General features: G+C 47.3%; 1 protein-coding gene across 1 annotated transcript in view; it reads right to left on the bottom strand.

The window, feature by feature from the left end:
- RIMKLA (ribosomal modification protein rimK like family member A) overlaps positions 1-25,784 on the bottom strand; it is a 78,737-nt gene extending 52,953 nt beyond the window's left edge. The window contains exon 1 of the mRNA XM_075328969.1: positions 25,190-25,784. Coding sequence (XP_075185084.1) covers positions 25,190-25,352 — 163 coding nt within the window. The 5' untranslated portion in view covers positions 25,353-25,784. The remainder of the gene's footprint in view (positions 1-25,189) is intronic.
- Between the last annotated feature and the right edge of the window lie 204 nt (positions 25,785-25,988).

The raw sequence follows: 25,988 nt of genomic DNA, 5'->3' as shown, positions 1-25,988 counted from the left end.
GGGGTCCTAGAGCCCACGGGAAGTGCGCCATACTCCTGTGGCCTCATTCCACATACGACATACCGGAGTGGAGGGACTTGGTCGCATAGGGGACCAGCCCCTCAACTAGTGGAGAGCTTTAAGACTCAGCTAGCAAACCGATGGCTGAGGCTACTTCAAGTACTGGAGCCACATCCGCACACATCCAGTGAAAAGGTGACCACATAAGGCCAAGGGATAGAGCGTCAAGCCACTTGACAGGGTCCGCGGACACTGGTTTGAGGCTGTGTGTGTAGACGCGGGGCAGGCGGGAGAGGCCAGTGCAGGAAGACGACCAGGAAAGGACACTGAAGGGTGCACCAGGTTGTGCCTCCGAACTATCATGGATCGGCTGGGGCCCATCACAGCAGAACTCAGCACTCCGAGGGCAGCATCTGACTAGTCGAGGTAACCTGGAACTCTGAACTGTGACTGCATTCCTGTGTTGCCCAGTTATTCCCTGCGTCTCCGGCACTGCACCCCGCCATCGCTCCACATCACCATCTCCAGCCCTGGGGCCCAGCTCTACCTGTGCAGAGCTATTGTAACTCTGCTGCATCACCACCGACCCCCAGGGGAACTGAACAGCAGCGGCAACACCTATCTTGCCGCATACCACAGGTGGCGTCACAACATCTCCCTTGTAAATATAATCCGCACCATCCCCTTTATTAACGACACTGCCGGGGTCACGGAACCAGGCCTTGCCGCCGCAACATCCACAGACGCAGAACAGAACCGCGGTCCGGTAACGAGTGCACCCAGGCCCCGATGCAGGCGTGTCACATCTCCCAGAAGAAACTACAAACTGGACATCAACAGGACATGACATTTACTGGCACTGAAATAAGAATATACTATGTGTTGCCATATACTGTACTGGTTTGTATTACCTTACACCAGGGGTCTCAAACTCAGCTGGGTGTATGGGCCGCACACAGAAAAAAAATAATTTGAGGGGCCGCATTCTTTTCAGGACAAAGTGACATTGGTAGTGGTACCATATATATATATATAACGCACACATTTTTTTTGTAAGTAATACAGTTTTATTTACAATAAGCACTGCATAGTAATTTTGGCCAACATCTTGTAGTAATGTGCCCCATCCTGTTCCCCATTCTGTAAAAATGTGCGCATCCTTGCCCCCTTGTAGCAATGTGCCCCATGCAGGTCCCCTTCTTATAATAATGTGCCCCCATGCAGGTCCCCTTCTTGTGGTAATGTGCCCCATATGCAGGTCCCCTTTCTATAGTAATGTGCTTCATGCAGGTCCCTTTCTTGTATTAATGTGCCCCATGCATGTCTTCTTGTAGTAATCACACACACACACAAACCCTGTGCAGCCTCAGCTAACAGACACACACACACAAACCCTGTGCAGCCTCAGCTAACAGACACACACACACACACACACACACACCCTGTGCAGCCTCAGCTGACACACACACACACACACACACACACACACACACCCTGTGCAGCCTCAGCTGACACACACACACACACCCTGTGCAGCCTCAGCTAACAGACACACACACACACACACACCCTGTGCAGCCTCAGCTAACAGACACACACACACACCCTGTGCAGCCTCAGCTAACAGACACACACACATAAACCCTGTGCAGCCTCAGCTAACAGACACACACACACACCCTGTGCAGCCTCAGCTAACAGACACACACACACACACCCTGTGCAGCCTCAACACACACACACACCCTGTGCAGCCTCAGCTAACACACACACACACACACACACACACACACACACACCCTGTGCAGCCTCAGCCAGCAGCAAAAACACACAGACACACACACACACACCCACACCCTGTGCAGCCTCAGCCAGCAGCAGAAACACACACACACACACACACACACACACACACACCCTGTGCACCCTCAGCTGACACACACACACACACACACACACACACCCTGTGTAGCCTCCGCCAGCAGCAGAAACACACACACACACACAAACACCCTGTGCACCCTCAGCTGACACACACACACACACACACATACACCCTGTGCACCCTCAGCTGACACACACACACACACACACACACACCCTGTGCAGGCTCAGCCAGCGGCAGAAACACACAAAAACATTCTGCTCACCTATCCTCCGTCGGCTCAGCAGCACGCAGGCATGTGGACCGGATAATGATCACAGCTCCTGCCTGTCACTGCTGAACTTTCTGCCGGCGCGTGCAGAGCACTCAGAGCAGTTCTCACTGCACAACAGCCACTGGCCAATCACAGGTAATCATCTGAGGTCATATGGAGCAGGTGCTTGCCTCTGATTGGCAGGCGGCTGTTATTGTGTTCTGCAGCGAGAACTTTACTGTGCCCGGCAAAGGCAAAACTGTAAACTGAAATAGATAGCTGGAGGCTGCGGCCTCTTGCACCGGTCGCCATCTTTACCGGGTCCACGGGCCAGCGGGCCGCAAGAAGCCACCTGAAGGGCCGCATGCGGCCCGCGGGCCGCGTGTTTGAGACCCCTGCCTTACACTGTATAAGGCTTCGTTCATATGACCTATAACCATCCGTGAGAACGGATCCTGCAGAGATCGGTTAACAAAATCATGGTTTCAGGATCTTTTTTTAACACTGGAATCTATAGAGAACGGATCCAGTAACGGATTGCTATTTACCTTCCATTTGAAATTGATCCTCTAAAAAAACGGATGGCTAAATAACAATCCAATAACGGATCCATTCTCCATAGACTCCAACAATAAAAAAACGGATCGGGCCGACATCAGTTATTTAAGAACAGACAAAAAAAAGGAGTGTTTGCAGAACTTTTTCCCAACAGATATCTACTAGATCCGTTCTAATGGATGATTACAGGACATGTGAACTCAGCCTTGGGGCCCCTTCACACGTCAGTGATTCTGGTACGTATGATGTCCGTTTCATACAAACCGGAGACATGGATATACGCAGACCCATTAAGATCAATGGGTCTGCGTATTCCTAAGTGTTTTCACAAGGACCGTGTGTTCCGCACGGAGACAAGTCCATTTTTCTCTGGCAGCACTGATGTCACGCGGGCCACATAGTGATGTGATCAGTGTGACAAGTACCGTTGAAAACACGTCTTTTAAATAAAATTATTTTCTATACACACCTGTCTCCAGCACTGCTGTCTTCGGCGCTGCTGTCACTTGCTTCAGGGCCCGATCATTATTCTCATGCATATTCACTGCACCGTGGACCCGGAAGTAGCAGCACCGGAGACATCAGCACTGGGGACAGCAGCGCTGGGGACAGGTGATTAAAATGTTCCTGATCTCCATGTGCCATCACGGATAGCACACAAAGAACATACCTGTGCCACAATCACGGCAAACGAAGGGCCATACGCACCTTCAACATGGCCATGAAAAACGTGTTTTCTACGGATGTGTGAAAGAGACCTCATAATGAATTGCACTACACTGCTTTATTGCTATATACTAATGTTGCTGTCATGAATCGGTTTGGGCTCTGCTGTTGCAGAGTTGTATTTGTCACCTGATCCTGCTGTCGGTGTTTCCCGATGCTCGGTCGGTGGGTGGAGCCTATCCTGCCGTGCCTTGTTCCCGCTTTATTAGGATGTCTCCTCCATCAGTGCGGCGCCAGTTATAGATCTGCTCTGCAGCATGTGCACCTGGTTCCTGTAAGTGTCCTTGATTCTGCTCTCTACCTCGTCTGACCTTCCTGACCTCGATCCTCATCATCCTGCCTGACCTCCTTGACTTCAGTCCTCCTCATTCTGTCCGACCTCCCTGAGTCCGGTCTTCTCTGTTTTTGTCTTACTTCCGGTCTTCCTCTCCTGCTCCCTGTTTCTTGTTCCATCACTGCGCCCCCCTTCTTTAGCTTGCTCTCCCGGTTTCCGACCTCCGGCTCACTCCTGACACTGACTCTGCCTACTCCCTTGTACGGCGTGGCTTCCAGGCCCTGACCCTGCTTGTACAACATCTCTTAGCAATCTGTGATTACTCCTGTGACACCTTGTGCTTCCATAGTCCTGTTACTTACTCCAGTGTTCTGGCTCCCCCTAGTGGTGACTTCACAGTTGCCATATTCATACTTTTCCTGATCGGCTCTTGATAAAACAGGCCATCTCCCAGACTCCTTCAAGAATTATCAATTTCCAAAAGTTGGCGAATATATTTAATGCAGAACTGTAGAATAATATTGAATGACTATAGTGAAATATTGACATTTTTATGTTTTCTCAAAATAGCCATTTTTGTAAAACTGCCAACAAGAGGAACGGCCTTTTTAGAAATGGACGGCAATCATTTTGGCTGCAAAATTGTCTTTGGAAATCCTTATCTAGAGCAAATCAAATCCACCAGCGGGCAATATTCAGCACCACAATAGTTACTCCGCTGTTTTCCAGGAACCTCAGTTACTGATTAATTAAACTTGTCCGATAAAAACAGATATAGTTACAGCAGCATGACACATAAGTGACGAAGGTTTGTGAATTGCCAATTACCATTGTTAATTAAAATATTATATTCTAGCCATTATGTGAGCCAGATTAATGTAGTCTTGTCGGACAAAAACATTGAAAGAGATTTAAGTTTTAGCGTGCACCCCTGGGTCGTCTCCATTGTTTCTACATGCCTTTTGACTCCTCTGAATTTGGAAATTTACATTAAATATGGCTAAAATGCAGCCAAACCCATTGGTACAGCACTGTTTACTGGATGTGATATCCGGGCTCTAGGAGGGCGTGATCCAGCACCATAATTTGGCTCGGACCCATTGCCAATCCTCATCAAATATTGATGGTCTATCCTAAGAGTAGGACATTAATATTTAAGCTTTAGAAACCCCCTTTAAAAGGGGTTATCCTATGAAAACATAGGTCATGCGTTTGCACTACCTCTCAGGATCAGTATATGATAATCTAAATCTATATGTACACTGGATACAGAAAGTATTCAGACCCCTGTAAATTTTTCCCTCTTTGTTTCATTGCAGCCATTTGGTAAATTCAAAAAAGTTCATTTTTTTTCTCATTAATGTACACTCTGCACCCAATCTTGACAGAAAAAAATAGAAATGTAGAAATGTTTGCAAATTTATTGAAGAAAAACTGAAATATCACATGGTCATATGTATTCAGACCCTTTGTTCAGTATTGAGTAGAAGCACCTTTTGCAGTAGTACAGCCATGAGTCTTCTTGGGAATGATGGATCCTGGATTTGGGGATCCTCTGCCATTCTTCCTTGCAGATCCTCTCCAGTTCTGTCAGGTTGAATGGTGAAAGTTGGTGGACGCCATTTTCAGGTCTCTCCAGAGATGCTCAATTGGGTTTAGGTCAGGGCTCTGGCTGGGCCGGTCAAGAATGGTCACAGAGTTGTTCTGAAGCCGCTCCTTTGTTATTTTAGCTGTGTGCTTAGGGTCATTTTCTTGTTGTAAGGTAAACCTTCAGCCAAGTCTGAGGTCCAGAGCACTCTGGAAGACATTTTCTTCCAGGATATCTCTGTACTTGGCCGCATTCATCTCTCCTTCAATTGCAATCAGTCGTCCTGTTCCTGCAGCTGAAAAACACCCCCATAGCATGATGCTGCCACCTTGTTTCACTGTTGGGATTGTATTGGGCAGGTGATGAGCAGTGCCTGGTTTTCCACACATACTGCTTAGAATTATCACCAAAAAGTTCTATCTTTGTCTCATTAGACCAGAGAATCTTATTTCTCATAGTCTGAGAGTCCTCCATGTGTTTTTTTTGCAAACTCTATGCGGCTTTCATATGTCTTGCACTGAGGAGAGGCTTCCGTCGGGCCACTCTGCCATAATGTCCCCACTGGTGGAGGGCTGCAGTAATAGTTGACTTTGTGGAATTTTCTCCCATCTCCCTACTATATCTCTGGAGCTCAGCCACAGTAATCTTTTGGGTTCTTCTTTACCTCTCTCACCAAGGCTCTTCTCCCACGAGTTCAGTTTGGCTGGATGGCCAGGTCTAGGAAGAGTTCTGTTGGTCCCAAACTTTTTCCATTTAAGGATTATGGAGGCCACTGTGCTCTTAAGAACCTTGAGTACTGCAGAAATTCTTTTGTAACCTTGGCCAGATCTGTGCCTTGCCACAATTCTGTCTCTGAGCTCCTTGGGCAGTTCCTTTGACCTCATGATTCTGATTTGGTCTGACATGCACTGTAAGCTGTGAGGTCTTATATAGACAGGTGTGCGCCTTTCCAAATCTAGTCCTATCAGTTCAATTAAACACAGCTGGACTCCAATGAAGGAGTAGAACCATCTCAAGGAGGATCACAAGGAAATGGACAGCATGTGACTTCAATGAGTGTCTGAGCAAAGGGTCTGAATACTTATGACCATCTGATATTTCAGTTTTTCTTGTTTAATAAATTTGCAAAAATTTCTACATTTCTGTTTTTTTCTGACAAGATGGGGGATGGGGGCAGAGTGTACATTAATGAGAAAAAAAATTAACTTTTTTGAATTTATTGAATGGCTGCAATGAAACAAAGAGTGAAAAATGTATTAAAGGGTCTGATACTTTCCGTACCCACTGTATATATCTGTGTTGGTGAGGGGGTGGGGGTCCCTAGTAAGAGTCCCTGTCAAGGTAATAGAGGTTCATTAGACCAGGCAAGCTTTTCAAATCGCTAAAAAAAAGCCTCAATGGATTAAAATTTGGATGATGATGGTGATGATGATGATGTCATGACGTTACACGAAATTATACAATAGATGTTTCAATAGAACTATAAATTTTGCTTAAAGAACCACTCCAGCGTTTGTTCCTTTTTTCAGGAGGAGTGCTTCTAATCTAAGCCCCCTGCCCCCTGTCTTATACTTACTCTCTTCCATCTTCATCTTTTATTGACGCCGCTCCGGTCACACGGCACCATCTTGTGATCGCAACTTCTGACTGGCTGGACGTCACAGGTAAATGTCATAAGTGCTCAATGTAAGTCTTTGAGAGCCACGAGGCTCTCATAGACTTACATTGAATTGTGACTTAAAGATCGCTCCAGCAAACACTGGAGAAATCTGGAAGGTCACAACCTGCTGAAGAACGACTGGAGCGGCAGTGATAGCTGGTGATAATGGCGGTGGGTGAGTATAAGACCATGGTCAGAGACTTTAGATTAGAAGCACCACTCCAGTGCGGCCATAAAAAAAACAAACGCTGGATGGAGTGGTGCTTCAAAGATAATCAGAATTTTTGGGGGGGTTTAATGTCTATATATTTTTTTAATTTATTTTATTTCTATCAAAATCAGTATAAAAAATACTATTTTCAAAGTGGCTAATGGGATGATGTTAAATTCACACTTCTTGTTCTTTACAGAAGAGTTTTCAGATGTCTCATTATCATGTCAGGCAGGATTACAATGACAGGTGAGCTCTCTACACAGCTGATAACACAGGATCTACCAAGCACAATAGTTGATGTTACAGCTCCCCTCTTCCCCCTTTCTTCACTATGGCCTTTGCACACGCTCATTAGTGCCATCCATACAAAGGATAGTGTGTGTCAGCCTATTGCTGCTAATGTATAAGTGCATTTCCTCAAAGAAGAGAAGTCAGTCTGAGACTATTTCTATTATCTGATGCAGATTGTGATATGAAAAATTAAAAAAAAAACATAAAAAAATACATTAACCTGATTTAAGCAATATGTTATTGTTCTGTCTTCTATTCATTAAATAGGATAAGGGTAATATCGTTTGTTGCCCACAAGAGGTCACTGTTGGCTTTCTTATGTTTTCCTCATACCTCTCTACAGTATTTCTGTGGTTTTGAGCCTGTTGCTTTAAGGAAAAGATACTTCCTTGGACTGCCCCTTTTTCCCTTCCCTTACTGAGTTGGAGACGCAGATGTCTTGATGCCTCCATAGGATTCAGAGGTGCTATGGTTGGCTCCAGTACCTTTTCTTCAATCGTTCCTCCTGACTAATGGATCCCGGTAGGAATCATTGTACTAGACTACATATTTGTGTTGGAATATGTGTACAGTTGTTATGTAGGCACTGTGAAGTGGCAGTGGATCTACTCAGATTGCATAGGCTGTGATACATGCAGAGCAGGTGTAGGGCAGCTTCAGCAGTGTAAATGTTGTGTTCAGTCATATGCATTGCTCTCTATGTTATGCAGATTCTGTAAATACCAGTACTACTATGTATGTCATTCTGTTATTTGTGATATGCCTGTACTGATATGGATTTGTATCCTTTGTTATAGTTTTTACCAATCAATCATCCATTTCTTATGATCATCCACCTATCCATCATCATTTAATAAATAAAGACTTAAAGGCAACACAGTCTGTTTATTGAAACATTGGATGAAGGTTAGCTGTATGCCGGAGTCCACACAGCTCACACGTGGATGAAGGCAGAACAGTAAAAACGGGCTGCTGGTCGCAGGCAGCGATTGTATGAACTGTACGGGACAGCTAACACCCACGCTACACGGCACACGGGTATTACAGCAGCCGCCATACAGCTACATAGAACAAGAGCGCAGTCCAGCTCCAGTAAAGATAGCCGGTCGCAGGCTGTAGTACGGGACCGCTAACATCCACGCTGTACCGCATATGGATGTCGCAGCAGCCACCATACAGCCGCAGTGACTAGACCGCAGTACGCCAGAAACCACCATTCCACTCTCCACCACGCGGAAGGCCGTCCGCAAATAGACTCTGTTTCCCGCTAAAATAGTCTGCAGCCAAGTGCACAATGTCTGTCAGCCGAGCGTCTTCCCTGAAGACAAGGTCACGGGCAAGCTCTACTAAGTCCTCAATTAGGGAGCTTGCTGCCGTCGCCCGCGCTGAGGCCGAAGCAGCTAAAGTGAGGTCCTCCTTCGCCGAACAGGAAATGCAACTCAAACTAAAGCAGACAGAGAGTGCACGTCTGCAAGCGGAGCAAGAAGCAGAGAATGCACGTCTGCAACTGACTTTAGAAAGACTTGCCGTAGAAAAGGAGACAGCGGCCGCAATAGCCAAGGCAGAGTTCCTGGAAGCGACAGAGCACCCCGAAGAAAGACGCAGCGATGTTCTTAGGCCGGACCTAGACCAGCAGGATCCAGCACAGCGCGTCACAGAATACGTCTACCAATACTCCAGGATAGATGACAGCTCAGATGTGCTTCACCGAACAGACTACGCAGACTGCCAGCCATCCAACCTCGAATTACACCGCTTCAAGCAAGAGAGTGTACAGCACGAGGAGGTTCACCAAAACTACTATCCCACAGAGCGGAAGATACAACTACCATTTTACCACAAAGAGACACCTTTCTCTCCGGGGAGGTACTATGCTGACTTTCCGAAGGCGGAAACACCCTACAGGTATGGTGATACACCACACAATAGACATGACCATACACCGGCTCGCACCAGCACTGACCAAGCCACCATGGACTTTGCAAAGTTCTTTGCTCGTCGAGATCTGGTCACAAAAGGACTTGTAAAGTTCAATGATCGTGCCGAGAATTATAGGTCGTGGCGAGCCTCGTTCCAGAACACCATAAGAGGTTTGGACCTTTCTTGTAGTGAGGAGTTAGACCTCCTGGTAAAATGGCTTGGTAGTGAATCGGTAGAACACGCCAAAAGACTAAGAGACATTAACATTAAAAACCCACCCAAAGGTCTACACTTGGTGTGGAAGAGACTTGATGAATGCTATGGGTCCATAGAAGTTATTGAAAATGCTTTGTTTAAAAGAATTGATGACTTCCCTAAGATAGGACCCAAAGGCTTTCAAAGGCTAAGAGAGCTAAGTGATCTGTTAGTGGAGTTACAGGTTGCCCAAGAGGAAGGAGATTTGCCCGGATTGGCATTCTTGGATACCGCTAGGGGTGTCAATCCGATAGTGCAAAAACTTCCTTACAATCTACAAGAAAAGTGGGTCTCACACGGTTCACGGTATAAGCAAACACATAACGTGCCATTCCCTCCTTTTGTTGTATTTGTAGATTTTGTAGCTCAGCAAGCTAAAATCAGAAATGACCCTAGTTTTGATTTTACTCTGTCGTGTACCACTGCCCCCGGTGTCAAACCCAGTAGGACACCCGTGGCAGTCCACAAAACTAACATTGTCTCCTCAGGTCCTGCTCACAAAGAGAGTAAGCATCCTCCAGAAGAGAACAAACCCCAGGATATCAGTAAACAGTGTCCTCTACACCGGAAACCACATCCTCTACTAAAATGCAGAGCCTTCAGGGAGAAGTCTCTAGAGGATCGCAAAGGCTTCCTCAAGGAACACAACATCTGCTTCAAATGCTGTGCTGCAACATCGCACATGGCCAGGAACTGCGAAGCTAGCGTGAAATGTGCAGAATGTGACAGCACGGATCACAATACAGCCTTACACCCTGGACCACCTACACGAGTGTTGCCGCAAGCAGAAGAACACGATGGAAAACAGAAGAACACTGATGAAGACACCACGGTGGTTACCTCTCAATGTACGGAGATCTGTAAAGGACTCACAGGAGGAAGGTCCTGTTCGAAAATCTGCCTTGTCAGAGTCTACCCAGCAGGCCGCAGGGACAAAGCAATTAAGATCTATGCGATCTTGGACGACCAGAGCAACAGATCTCTTGCCAAGTCCATCTTCTTCAGCAGTTTCAACATTGCGGGCCCCAGTTCTCCCTACTCCTTGAAGACATGTTCAGGCACCGTTGAGACGGCGGGGAGGAAGGCAACCGGATACAAGGTGGAATCCATAGATGGCCAGACCTGCCTATCATTACCCACCATACTGGAGTGCAACCAGATTCCTGACAACAGGTCCGAGATACCTTCGTCAGAGGTAGCAGCTCATCACCCCCATCTGAAGCGTATAGCTCACCTGATTCCAGAACTGGACTCAGAAGCTCCAATAGCCTTACTCCTTGGAAGAGACATGCTACGTGTGCATAAGGCTAGAGAGTCCATTAACGGCTCCCAGAACGCTCCATATGCGCAGAGACTTGACCTAGGATGGGTCGTAATAGGAGATGTCTGTCTAGGAGGAGCACACAAGCCAGCCTCAGTCAACAGTATGCTCACCAACACACTAGAAAATGGACGTCCGTCTTTCTTCCGACCATGTCACAACAGTCTGTTGGTAAAGGAATTACCAAGCAGTACTCCTCTGCCATGTCCTTTCGCAGTTCCTTCCAACGAAGACCACGCTTGTGAGGGCGAACAAGACCACATAGGCTGTACAGTCTTCCACAGGACCAAAGAGGACAACAAAACAGCAATGTCCATAGAAGACAGGATGTTCTTGGATATCATGGACCAAGAAATAACCAAAGACAAGTCGAACAGCTGGGTGGCACCCTTACCATTCCGACCACGGAGACAACGCCTACCCAACAACAGGGAACAGGTCTACAGTCGATTTGTCTCCCTCAGACACAAGCTCAAGAAGTCTCCCGAGATGAGAGAACATTTCTTTACCTTCATGGAGAAGATATTCCGAAATAACCATGCAGAGATCGCACCTACACTACAAGACTCCGAGGAACGCTGGTACTTACCCATCTTCGGAGTGTACCATCCTAAAAAGCCAGGCCAAATAAGAGTGGTGTTCGACTCAAGTGCCAAGTGCGAAGACGTCTCGTTGAATGATGTCCTACTATCTGGTCCAGACCTCAACAACAGACTCTTAGAAGTTCTACTCTGTTTCCGCAGAGATACGGTGGCATTTATGGCTGACATCCAACAGATGTTCCACTGCTTTCTCGTCAAAAAGGAACACAGAAACTACCTGAGGTTCTTCTGGTACCGTGACAACGACCCAGATAAAGACATCATAGAGTACCGGATGAGGGTACATATCTTCGGGAACAGTCCTTCCCCTGCCGTGGCTATCTACGGTCTCAGGAATTCCGCCAAAGTAGGTGAAGAGAAGTACGGGTCGGATGTTAGATCCTTTGTGGAAAAGGATTTCTACGTAGACGACTGCTTAAAATCCACACCCACAAACGAGGCAGCAATCAGTCTTCTAAAAAGAGCTCAAGAAATGCTCGCTCAGTCCAACTTAAGGTTGCATAAGATTGCATCCAATAGCCGAGAACTGATGGAAGCCTTTCCCTCTCAAGACTATTCCAGTGATCTGAAGGGCATAGACCTGAGCATCGACTCTCTTCCCATGCAACGGAGCCTAGGACTACTTTGGGACTTGAAGACAGATGCCTTCACCTTTCAGATCAACAAAGAAGAAAAATCCTTCACACGTAGAGGTGTCCTTTCCTTTGTGAATAGTTTGTACGATCCTCTGGGATTCGTAGCTCCAGTTACCGTCCAAGGTAAAATGATGCTAAGAGACTTCACCCAAGAGACATCTGATTGGGATGATCCACTTCCGGCAGAAAAAGCAGACCTGTGGGCAGAGTGGAGGAAGTCTCTAGAGGCCTTGACCGATCTTCATGTGAACCGACCATACGCTCCTGTGCCATCCACAGAAGTCAAATCTCAAAGACTTTGTATCTTCTGCGATGCATCAGTCAAAGCAATCGCAGCAGTAGTATACCTTAAAACCACCGATGTGAATGAACAGATCCATATTGGGTTCGTCATGAGTCGGACAAAACTGGCGCCACTCCGTGAACACACGATACCTAGACTGGAACTCTGTGCTGCCGTCCTTGCAGTAGAGCTGGCTGAACTTATCTCAGATGGAATGAATCAGGAGATCAAAGATGCAGAGTTCTACACTGACAGCAAGGTGGTACTAGGATACATCTGCAACGAAACACGACGCTTCTATGTCTACGTCAGCAACCGGGTATTGAGAATAAGAAGATCAACTCGCCCTGATCAGTGGCATTACGTATCTACTCATCACAATCCCGCCGACCATGCGACTAGATCCGTTGCACCAAGTCACCTTAAGGACACTACATGGTTCACAGGCCCTGCCTTCCTGTACCGAACAACATCCTACATCAGCAGGCCCAATACATTCGAACTGGTGGATCCAGATGTCGATGAAGACCTTCGTCCTCAAGTGTCAGCTCTTCATACAGTGGTTTCAGGACGTCACCTCGGATCTCATCCGTTCAGTAGATTCTCAACCTGGAACTCACTTGTTAGAGCCATCGCTTTTTTACTACACGTGACTCAGTTTTACAAGTCCGAACTACCAAGAAATCAGAGATGCAGTAAAGGTTGGCATCACTGCAAGCATGTGTTTACTGCTCCCAACCTAGAGAAAGCCAAGATTACAATACTCCATGTTGTACAAAATGAAGCCTACAACAAGGAGATAGACAATCTCGACAAAGGACTACCCATTCCTAGAGACAGTGCGTTGAGGAAACTCGACCCGTTCATTGACAAAGATGGGCTGCTGAGAATAGGTGGCCGCATTCAAGAAGCTAAGGTAGAAGTCTCAGAGAAACACCCGGTAATAATTCCCGGACGTCATCACGTCAGAACCTTGCTCATTCAACATCATCACATCTTGGTGAGATATCAAGGTCGTTTGTTTACCGAAGGGAGTCTACGAGCGGCTGGACTATGGATAGTCGGAGCGAAGAGAAGCGTGAGCAAACTCATCTTCAACTGCGTTACGTGTCGCAAACTTCATGGCATGTTTCAAAACCAGAAGATGGCTAATCTTCCACCTGACAGGCTCAGTACTGAACCCCCTTTCACCAACGTTGGACTGGATGTGTTCGGCCCCTGGTCCGTAGCTACAAGACGCACTAGGAAGGTCCATGCCGAAGCAAAGTGTTGGGCAGTTCTATTCACCTGTTTGTCTGTCAGAGCTGTTCATATCGAAGTAATAGAATCTATGGACACTTCAAGTTTCATAAATGCACTTCGACGCTTCATCGCTATCAGAGGCCCTGTGAAGCACATTCGTTCTGATAGAGGCACGAACTTTATTGGAGCAGCAAGAGAACTCCAAATCCCTTCCAATCTAGACATTACAAATGTAGAGAGGTACCTAAGTGAGCAAGGATGCACCTGGACCTTCAACCCGCCACACTCTTCGCACATGGGAGGCACCTGGGAAAGAATGATAGGAATTGCACGCAAGATTCTAGATTCTATCCTCTTGCAAGCAAACTCCAGACTTACCCACGAAAGCTTGACTACGTTCTTGGCCGAAGTTACAGCTATCATGAATGCTAGGCCATTGACAGCTCTTTCTGGAGATTCTGGAGACTCAACAGTTCTTACTCCTGCCATGTTACTTACACAGAAAACCTGTGTCCCAGGAGCTCCACCTGGAGAATTCACCGAGAAAGACCTCTACAGAAGACAATGGAGGCAAGTACAAAACGTGTCCAATGCCTTTTGGGACAGATGGAGGAAACAATATCTCTCCACTCTGCAAACCAGAACAAAATGGCAGAAAGACCATCCAAACATCAGACTTGGCGATGTGGTACTTGTAAAGGACAGTCAATCACACCGAAATGAGTGGCCACTCGGCCTAGTCACCAAACCCTTTCCCAGCAAGGATGGGAGAGTACGCAAGGTAGAGGTCAGAGTGAGCAAGCTCGGAGAGAACAAACTGTTCACCAGACCAGTCACTGAACTTGTGTTGTTGTTATCCCCTCAGGAGTCCAATAGTGGCATTGGTTAACGCCAAGCGGGGAGTGTTCTGTCTTCTATTCATTAAATAGGATAAGGGTAATATCGTTTGTTGCCCACAAGAGGTCACTGTTGGCTTTCTTATGTTTTCCTCATACCTCTCTACAGTATTTCTGTGGTTTTGAGCCTGTTGCTTTAAGGAAAAGATACTTCCTTGGACTGCCCCTTTTTCCCTTCCCTTACTGAGTTGGAGACGCAGATGTCTTGATGCCTCCATAGGATTCAGAGGTGCTATGGTTGGCTCCAGTACCTTTTCTTCAATCGTTCCTCCTGACTAATGGATCCCGGTAGGAATCATTGTACTAGACTACATATTTGTGTTGGAATATGTGTACAGTTGTTATGTAGGCACTGTGAAGTGGCAGTGGATCTACTCAGATTGCATAGGCTGTGATACATGCAGAGCAGGTGTAGGGCAGCTTCAGCAGTGTAAATGTTGTGTTCAGTCATATGCATTGCTCTCTATGTTATGCAGATTCTGTAAATACCAGTACTACTATGTATGTCATTCTGTTATTTGTGATATGCCTGTACTGATATGGATTTGTATCCTTTGTTATAGTTTTTACCAATCAATCATCCATTTCTTATGATCATCCACCTATCCATCATCATTTAATAAATAAAGACTTAAAGGCAACACAGTCTGTTTATTGAAACATTGGATGAAGGTTAGCTGTATGCCGGAGTCCACACAGCTCACACGTGGATGAAGGCAGAACAGTTATTTTCTGATGACACACTCCCTTTCAATGTGAATAGAATTATCACAGCGTTATATTAAATGGGAACTTTGGTCAAGTTCCTCCAGATCATGAGACTACAGAAAATGGCTTTATGACACACCCAATCACTTGTATTTAGGGGCATCTGAGCTTCACAAAAAAAAACAAAACTGTAATATTGTGTAATATCCACTGCAAAAGTTTTGCATGCAATTTTTTCCAAAGCTTTTTCATCCCACGCATTAACAAAAGGTATTTACAAAGCGGGTAGACATATCATTGGTGTAACCTGTACAATTGCACAACCACCTCCATGGCAGGGGGAATTCTGCATTATGATGAGCTATTGGGACTGCAAATGGCCCATAAAATGTTCTTACATTAGGGTCTATTTGTCATTGTTCACTCTATAGGGAAAAAATAATTGCCTTTAAAGAACATGCTATGGACAGGAAATAAAGGCTAGGCGGCGTGTCACGTGTGACAGACAGTCTTGTGGTTTCTGGCCATAGAAGGTCACAGTATTTGGCTGCACAAAATGCTCCCTGACTTTCCATTGTTCCTGCTGTCAGTTTTCATTGGTATAGGTAGCTTTCCTGCTGGATTCAGCTCTCTCCCTTTTGGACACAGCAGGAGCTCGCCTTCCACCCAGCTGCTGATTATCAGCATTCTCTTGGTGTTTAAATATCCCTTCCTTCCTTGGACTGGTGCTGGTGATATTTTCAGTTCCTTCAATCCGAGGTTGCAATCAGGTGGCTTGTACTCCTCTGTGGTACCGTTACTGAAAGCTTTGCTGAACTTCTACCTGAGTCATCTAATGATAAGTAGTTCATGCTTTTCCCCCTATGTGACCTCCTTCTGTCCATAGTTGTTTAGTAGGGTTGACGAAGAGCTCATCACACCCGTTCCCTATTTAGGGCCCAGCACTAGGGATACCTAGAGTCAGGTATCCGGCTCAGCGCATAGGTGCTGAACCTATCTAGGGTGGTGAGGGACCCTAGGGACCAGCAGTAGGTTCGGTCAGGGGTCACCATCTCCCCCTTCCCTAGACAAAGGATTTCCCTGCCCTTTCGCCATTCGCATGGTACTTCCCCGAACCCAGTCTGGAGACTTTGCTGCAGACTTCATCTTAACTGCAGTGTGCAGCGGTATTTCTTCTAGTAAAATGACAAAATAAGAAACCATAGCAAAAAACTGATATACCCTATTGATTATAACAGGGGCCATCAAGTGTCGTTGGTGTCCATTATTTGACAAATCTGTCCCTCTATCCATCCCTCTATCTATCTATCCCTCTATCTCTCTATCCCTCTATCTATCCATCCCTCTATCTCTCTATCCCTCTATCTCTCTATCCCTCTATCTATCCATCCCTCTATCTATCCATCCCTCTATCTATCTATCCCTCTATCTATCTATCCCTCTATCTATCCATCCCTCTATCTATCTATCCCTCTATCTATCTATCCCTCTATCTATCTATCTATCCCTCTATCTATCTAGCCCTCTATCTATCTATCTATCTATATATCCCTCTATCCATCTATCTATCCCTTTATCTACCTATTCATCTATCTATCTATCCATCCCTCTATCTATCTATCTATCTATCTATCTATCTATCCATCCCTTTATCTACCTATTCATCTATCTATCTATCCATCCCTCTATCTATCTATCTATCTATCTATCTATCTATCCATCCCTCTATCTATCTATCTATCTATCTATCCATCCCTTTATCTATCTATCCCTCTATCTATCTATCTATCTATCTATCCCTCTATCTATCTAGCCCTCTATCTATCTATCTATTGTCACGCTCCCCGGGTCCCCTGACACGCTCTCCGGCTCTCCTGCCTCGCTCCCCGGCTCCCCTGCCACGCTCCCCGGCTTCCCTGCCTCGCTCCCCGGCTTCCCTGCCTTGCTCCCCGGCTCCTCTGCCAGGCGTCCCTCGCTCCACAGCCTCCAGGCCCCATCACCTGCGGTCCCCAGGCAGCCCGGTCCCCGCTCCCGGCGCCCGTCGGCAGCTCTGCTCCAGCCCGGCTCTCCTGCCTCCTGTTCACCGCTCCCTGCCCTGGCTTCTGGCACCCGGGCCTCGCGCATACGCATTAGGGCGCGCGCGCGGTCATTGACCCTCTCTTAAAGGGCCAGTGTCCTCCAACAGGATATTGAAGGATCAGGTACTGGGTATATAGGGGGATCCTTTCCAAGTGGGCGGGGCCTGTTCTTCGTGTTTTCTAAGCTAGGAGTCAGGTCTCCTTGTGTCTTGTGATATACTCACCTATCTCTCTCGTAGAGCCGCTCCTGCCTCGCCAACCAGTCCTGACGATACCCGAACCCCGAACGGTGATGGTCTGCCATCCCGTCAGTTCCTACCATCTCCGATCCCTGTGGTGACCCGCCTTCTCGCTCCATTGGTTCCGGACTCTGCCTGACGTCATCTCGGCCTCCGAACCTGAGCTCCGTCACCCGGACTACCATCAGAGACCCCGTGGTCCCAGGGACTTCTTCACTCCACTCCTCTGAACGGACTGTCCTGCTAGTGCTCCGGCTACCGGGCACCTTGCCCTCGGTGAGGTGTTCAGCCCAGTGGATCCACCTCCTGGGTCTGCCCGTCCACCTGGCCCTAACATCTATCTATCTATCTATCTATCCCTCTATCTATCTAGCCCTCTATCTATCTATCTATCTATCTATCTATCCATCCCTTTATCCATCCATCCCTCTATTTCTCTATCCCTCTATCTATTTATCTATCTATCCATCCATCCATCTTTCTATCCATCTATCTCTCTATCTTTCCCTCTATGTATCCCTCTATCTATCTATCTATCTATCTATCTATCTATCTATCTATCTATCTATCCCTCTATCTATCTATCTATCTATCTATCTATCTATCCATCCCTCTATCTATCTATCCCTCTATCTATCTATCTATCTATCTATCTATCCATCCCTCTATCTATCACACCAAAACATTGTTCATGTAAGAAAACAAAGTCTGCATATGACCTATAGACTTCTATGGGAGAGTACTGTGAGTATGATCTGTGCTAGGTGCAGAAATCAATGCACAGTACCGCAAAAGAAGCTGAGTCATTGATTGTCAGCGGTGTGACCCTGTATTATCTGACTGCACATTTATAACATTACGTTCTATTGAAATCTGACCCACTGGTCAAAATGAGGAGACGTTCCCCAGTGTCCGTGGCAGGGTCAGGCCTGCTGTGAGACTTAGTGGTTGCAATAGTTGAGAATTTCATTTTAATTTATTTTCTGCTAAAACATCCCCTTTAATACATGCATGTTTAAAGTAAAGACTAACAATAAATCAATCGGCTACAATATACTATCCTGCACATAAATAATATATAAATAAAAAAATACATATTCATAAATAACACATGACATCGGCTACAATCAATCTTCTACAATGTAATAAACTGCACATAAATAATATAGACATAAATATAAACTATTTATAAATAACACATGAAATATCAGCTGCACTAAAGACAATGCATAAACTATAACAGCAGAAAGGGGTGAGATTGCTGCGGGCGAGTTTTCCCTTATGTTGCATTCTAACATTGCAGTGGCGGTGGAGGGGGCAGCCAATGTAGAGTTACCTCCCATAGAGAAGGAGATGGGGCCAATCATAAACTAGGGCCCCTGCAGACTACAGAAAAAGCACAGTATAACTACTACACCCTTATTTATATACATCGGTTTATGAGGGTCTAAAATATCCTTAGGCTATGTGCCCACGCTGCGGAAAATGCGCGGATTTTTCTGCGGATTTCTCGCGGAAAAGCCGCGGATTTCCCGAAAATCTGCAGCAGTGGCACTTCCCAGCCATTTCTATGGCTTTTTGGAAATGCTGTGCCCATGCTGCGGATTTTTCCGCGGCGGATTTGGTGCGGATTTTGATCCGGAAAAATCTGCAACATGTCAATTATTGTTGCAGATTTTGATCCGGATTTTGGCTTCAGAATTGGGAAAAAAAAAAAATCCGCACCAAAATCCGCGGCAATTCCGCGGTAAATCCGCGGCAAATCCGCACCTTTGAAAAGGTGCGGATTTTGCGGGAAAGCCGCGGATTTTCATGCAGAAAAATCCGCAGCAACATTCTACCGTGGACACATAGCCTAAAAGGGAACCTGTCAGCAGATTTGGTGACTATAAGCTGCGGCCACCACCACTGGGCTTTTATATACAGCATTCTAGAATACTGTATATTAGAGCCCAGGCCAATGTGTATAACGAAAAAAATCACTTTATAATACTCACCTAAGGGCGGAGTCACACGCTACGATATATAGGGCGATCGCACGAGCGATCGTACCCGCCACCGTCGGTTGTGCGTCACGGGCAATTTGTTGCCCGTGGCGCACAAAGTCGTTAACCCCCGTCACACGTACTTACCTCCCTAACGACGTCGCTGTGGGCGGCGAACATCCTCTTTCTGAAGGGGGTGGGACGTTCGGCGTCACAGCAACGTCACACAGCGGCCGCCCAATAGAAGCGGAGGGGCGGAGATGAGCGGGACGTAACATCCCGCCCACCTCCTTCTTTCCGCATTGCCGGCGGGATGCAGGTAAGCTGTGTTCGTCATTCCCGGGGTGTCAGATGGAGCGATGTGTGCTTCCTCGGGAACGACGAACAACCGGCGCGCAGAAGGAGGAACGACTTTATAAAAATGAACGACGTGTCAACGAGCAACGATAAGTTGAGTATTTTTGCTCGTTCACAGTCGTTCGTAGCTGTCACACGGTACGATATGTCTAACGATGCCGGATGTGCGTCACGGAATTCGTGACCCCAACGGCATATCGCCCGATATATCGTAGCGTGTGACACCGCCCTAAGGGGTGGTCTGGTGCAGAATGTCGGATGGGTGTCTCTGTTCTCCAGTACCGGCACCTCCTCTTTCGGCCATCTTTGTCCACCTTCTTCTGAAGCCGGGGTGCATGACGCGTCCTATGTTATCCACACTAGCCGGCATCGCGGTCCTGTGCAGGCGCATTTTGATCTGCTCTGAGCAGGGAAGATCAAAGTATTGTACTGCGCATGAGTTGGTCCTCAATGCCGGCCTGTGTGCACGACGTAGGACGCATCATGCACCCAAGCTTCAGAAGGAGGACAAAAATGGCTGAAAGAGGAAGCACCAGACACCCAACCGACCAGTCTACACCGGACCGCCCCTTGGGTAAGTATTATGAAGTGATTTTTAAGTTGTACACAGCGGCCTGGGCTCTTATATACAGTAAGTTAGAATGCTGTATATAAAAGCCCAGTGGTGGTGGCCGCAGCTTATAGTCACCAAATCTTGGGAGAGGTTCCTTTTAATAAATAAATGACACTAAGGGTATGTGTGCACGTTGCTTTTTACCTGCTTTTTTGCTGCTTTTTCTTCTGCGCTGTTTAATGCCAAAATTGATGTGTTCTTCTATTCAAGCAAAGTCTATGGGAATTTGGGTTTCTTGTTCACACTATGTTGTTCAAAATGCTGCCTTTTTGTGGCAGAACTTTGGTCAAAAACTCAGCTTTGCAGTGCAAAACCCAAATGGCAAAAACAATTGACATGTTGCTTCTTTGAAAAGCTGAGTTTTTGACCAAAGTTCTGCCTCAAAAAGGCAGCATTTTGAACAACATAGTGTGAACAAGAAACCCAAATTCCCATAGACTTTGCTTGAATAGAAGAACACATCCATTTTGGCATTAAACAGCGCAGAAGAAAAAGCAGCAAAAAAGCAGGTAAAAAGCAACGTGCGCACATACCCTTATGCAGGATGTTTAGGCTTAAACCTGAGTCAGCTTCCTGATCTCCTCTGGATCTCAGGGGCGGACATACCTGGGTCGGCTTAGGCCACATGCGCACACTGCCTTTTTGCCACGTTTTTGGGTGCGGTTTGTGGCACACAACTGCATGCATTTCCTTCAGCAGCAAAAGCTATGAGATTTCAGTTTTGCTGTGGACATGTTGCTTTTTTATGGCTGCAGTTTTGTGGTGACCACAGCTGCAGCATGTCAATGCTTTTTACGTTTTTCCCTGCATTTTTCACCCATTGAGTTCAATGAGGTGATTAAAATGCAAAAAAAACCACTGTCAAAAACGCATAAAAAACGCATGGAAAATGCATGCGTTTTTAGATGCATTTTGGACCACAAGGTGCAGTTTTATGGTGAACACAAAACAGCAGCGTGTGGACATTTCCTTATTGCTCTGTCTCAGTATCTCAGGGGAGGACATACCTGGGTCAGGTTATTGCTCTGGCTCTGTATCTCAGGGGCGGACATACCTGGGTCAGGTTATTGCTCTGCCTCTGTATCTCAGGGGCGGACATACCTGGGTCAGGTTATTGCTCTGCCTCTGTATCTCAGGGGCGGACATACCTGGGTCAGGTTATTGCTCTGGCTCTGTATCTCAGGGGTGGACATACCTGGGTCAGGTTATTGCTCTGGCTCTGTATCTCAGGGGTGGACATACCTGGGTCAGGTTATTGCTCTGCCTCTGTATCTCAGGGGCGGACATACCTGGGTCAGGTTATTGCTCTGGCTCTGTATCTCAGGGGCGGACATACCTGGGTCAGGTTATTGCTCTGGCTCTGTATCTCAGGGGTGGACATACCTGGGTCAGGTTATTGCTCTGGCTCTGTATCTCAGGGGCGGACATACCTGGGTCAGGTTATTGCTCTGGCTCTGTATCTCAGGGGCGGACATACCTGGGTCAGGTTATTGCTCTGCCTCTGTATCTCAGGGGAGGACATACCTGGGTCAGGTTATTGCTCTGCCTCTGTATCTCAGGGGAGGACATACCTGGGTTAGGTTATTGCGCTGGCTCTGTATCTCAGGGGAGGACATACCTGGGTCAGGTTATTGCTCTGGCTCTGTATCTCAGGGGCGGACATACCTGGGTCAGGTTATTGCTCTGGCTCTGTATCTCAGGGGAGGACATACCTGGGTCAGGTTATTGCTCTGGCTCTGTATCTCAGGGGCGGACATACCTAGGTCAGGTTATTACTCGGGCTTAGTATCTCAGGAGTAGACATACTTGGGTCAGCTTATTGCTCTGGCTCAGTATCTCAGGGGTGGACATACATGGGTCAGGTTATTGCTCTGCCTCTGTATCTCAGGGGCGGACATACTTTGGTCAGGTTATTGCTCTGGCTCAGTATCTCAGGGGAGGACATACCTGGGTCAGCTTATTGCTCTGGCTCTGTATCTCAGGGGTGGACATACCTGGGTCAGGTTATTGCTCTGGCTCTGTATCTCAGGGGCGGACATACTTTGGTCAGGTTATTGCTCTGGCTCAGTATCTCAGGGGAGGACATACCTAGGTCAGGTTATTGCTCTGGCTCAGTATCTCAGGGGAGGACATACTTTGGTCAGGTTATTGCTCTGGCTCAGTATCTCAGGGGAGGACATACCTAGGTCAGGTTATTGCTCTGGCTCAGTATCTCAGGGGAGGACATACCTGAGTCAGCTTATTGCTCTGGCTCTGTATCTCAGGGGAGGACATACCTAGGTCAGGTTATTGCTCTGGCTCAGTATCTCAGGGGAGGACATACCTGGGTCAGCTTATTGCTCTGGCTCTGTATCTCAGGGGAGGACATACCTAGGTCAGGTTATTGCTCTGGCTCAGTATCTCAGGGGCGGACAAACCTGGGTCAGGTTATTGCTCTGGCTCAGTATCTCAGGGGAGGACATACCTGAGTCAGCTTATTGCTCTGGCTCTGTATCTCAGGGGCGGACATACCTGGGTCAGGTTATTGCTCTGCCTCTGTATCTCAGGGGAGGACATACCTGGGTCAGGTTATTGCTCTGCCTCTGTATCTCAGGGGAGGACATACCTGAGTCAGCTTATTGTTCTGGCTCAGTATCTCAGGAGAGGACATACCTGGGTCAGGTTATTGCTCTGCCTCTGTATCTCAGGGGAGGACATACCTGAGTCAGCTTATTGCTCTGGCTCTGTATCTCAGGGAGGACATACCTGGGTCAGGTTATTGCTTTGGCTCTGTATCTCAGGGCCGGACATACCTGGGTCAGGTTATTGCTCTGCCTCTGTATCTCAGGGGCGGACATACCTGGGTCAGGTTATTGCTCTGTCTCAGTATCTCAGGGGTGGACATACCTGGGTCAGGTTATTGCTCTGGCTTTGTATCTCAGGGGCGGACATACCTGGGTCAGCTTATTGCTCTGCCTCTGTATCTCAGGGGTGGACATATCTGGGTCAGGTTATTGCTCTGGCTCTGTATCTCAGGGGTGGACATACCTGGGTCAAGTTATTGCTCTGGCTCTGTATCTCAGGGGTGGACATATCTGGGTCAGGTTATTGCTCTGGCTCTGTATCTTAGGGGTGGACATACCTGGGTCAAGTTATTGCTCTGGCTCTGTATCTCAGGGGTGGACATACCTGAGTCAAGTTATTGCTCTGGCTCTGTATCTCAGGGGTGGACATACTTGGGTCATGTTATTGCTCTGGCTCTGTATCTCAGGGGTGGACATACCTGGGTCAAGTTATTGCTCTGGCTCTGTATCTCAGGGGTGGACATATCTGGGTCAGGTTATTGCTCTGGCTCTGTATCTCAGGGGAGGACATACCTGGGTCAGGTTATTGCTCTGGCTCTGTATCTTAGGGGTGGACATACCTGGGTCAAGTTATTGCTCTGGCTCTGTATCTCAGGGGTGGACATATCTGGGTCAGGTTATTGCTCTGGCTCTGTATCTCAAGGGTGGACATACCTGGGTCAGGTTATTGCTCTGGCTCTGTATCTCAGGGGCGGACATACCTGGGTCAGGTCATTGCTCTGCCTCTGTATCTCAGGGGCGGACATACCTGGGTCAGGTTATTGCTCTGCCTCTGTATCTCAGGGCAGGACATACCTGGGTCATGTTATTGCTCTGTCTCTGTATCTCATGGGTGGACATACCTGGGTCAGGTTATTGCTCTGCCTCTGTATCTCATGGGTGGAGATACTTGGGTCAGGTTTTCGCTGGCTCTCTATCTCAGGGGCGGACATACCTGGGTCAGCTTATTACTCTGTCTCTCTATGTCACGGGTGGACATACCTAGGTCAGGTTATTATTTTGGCTCGGTATCTCAGGGGTAGAGATACTTGGGTCCGGTTTGCTCTGGCTCTGTATCTCAGGGGAGGACATACTTGGGTCAGCTTATTGCTCTGCATCTGTATCTCAGGGGCGGACAGATCTGGGTACGATGCCATCTGTTATCTTAAAAGTGGTTTCCTCCGATTAATTAGGCTGCATGCAAGGGTATGAACTAATAAATTTCATAGCTCAGAATTACTGGTGGATTGTTAGAGCGAAATAATTAAGTGCTTTATGGTGGAGCTGTGGGATAAGTAATGGCTCTAATACGGTTCTCCCACAAGGGCCCTTCACTGTCTGGTCTGCCCCTACTATAGCTATCTACCCTGGGCAAGGCATGATGGTTTGTGGGATATCTTTTATTCCCAGCACTTATTCACTTGTCCACTATTATATAAATTGTAATTAAGGTCACATTTTAATCAACTGAATGGAAACAGTTTATAATTGCATCAAACTAGCTGTAAATGTTCCTGATTAACCCCAGTGCATGGCCTGGAGGAGCGGCTTTGAAGTGCAATACTCAGTACAGCAAGGCTAATGAAAAACTCTTGGATGGCGGAGTACTCTGTAATTAAATTGCAATGAGTTTCAGAACATGCACTCAAGTTATAGTCAGGAGACTTTATTAGAGGATGTGTCAGTAGGGTGAGAGCAATGATTGCTAAATATATAGTGGCAGGTTAGATGCCCCCACCCTGTTACATGGCACCACCCCATGGATTAAAGTGAAGAGATCTTACCCAGCTTGCCATCAATGACAGTGAGGGCGATCTGATCCATTAACACCAATGTGAAGTCCAGCTCCTGTTGTTTGCAGCGCTGCTCCAGTGCTTCCAGGATGTGCATCTGAGGATAGTCCTGCAGGATATTCCTGTCTGTCAGGAGCCACAGCTGAGAGCACATGGTGAAGGCAGCCAAAGACAAAAAAAAGCAAGAATGTGTGCAGAGAATAGAGCCAAGCAAGGTCAGCACTGCCTTCCTCCAAGAGCAGGGCCTGTGTGCAGCAAGCAGCTAAGTGCAGGCATAAGAGGAGCAGCCATGCACCAGCTATCCTCCAGGAGAGAGGGCTGTGGGAGCCTCTGCCACACTTCACCATGCAAGATGCAGTGGGCAAACCCCTTGATGCAATCAATATGGGCGGACCCTGCACAGATCCATGGCAGAGCCCACTCTGCACACTTTGCTTGCCTGCTTTGGTTTGCTTGCCCTTTTTATGTGTCACTCTGCTTGTTTGCACTTCACGGATCACGTCCCCACGGTAAAGAGCAGCAGGATCACCGGGCGCCGGATCCAGTTACCTGCAGCTCTCCCGAGGAATCCCAGGAAAAGGCTCCACGGCCGGTGCTGAAGGCGCTGACCAATCAGGTGGCGGCGTTTGGTCTTGAGACTGGAGCTCTGACCAATCAGAGCGCTCGGATGAGAGTGACTGCTCGCTGGGTAGCAGGAGTGACCCCTTGTATGCTGGAGAGTATTGGGGCAGGGTGCTGCGCCCGCAATGCGCCGTGTCCTGCTGGAGCTGATGGATTGCACTTTCCACAA

The sequence above is a fragment of the Anomaloglossus baeobatrachus genome, chromosome 11 (genome assembly GCF_048569485.1).
Source record: "Anomaloglossus baeobatrachus isolate aAnoBae1 chromosome 11, aAnoBae1.hap1, whole genome shotgun sequence".
In the NCBI taxonomy this organism is placed as follows: Eukaryota; Metazoa; Chordata; class Amphibia; order Anura; family Aromobatidae; genus Anomaloglossus; species Anomaloglossus baeobatrachus.
The sequence above is the reverse complement of the archived record's forward strand: the minus strand, read 5'-3'. Positions and strand labels throughout refer to the sequence as shown.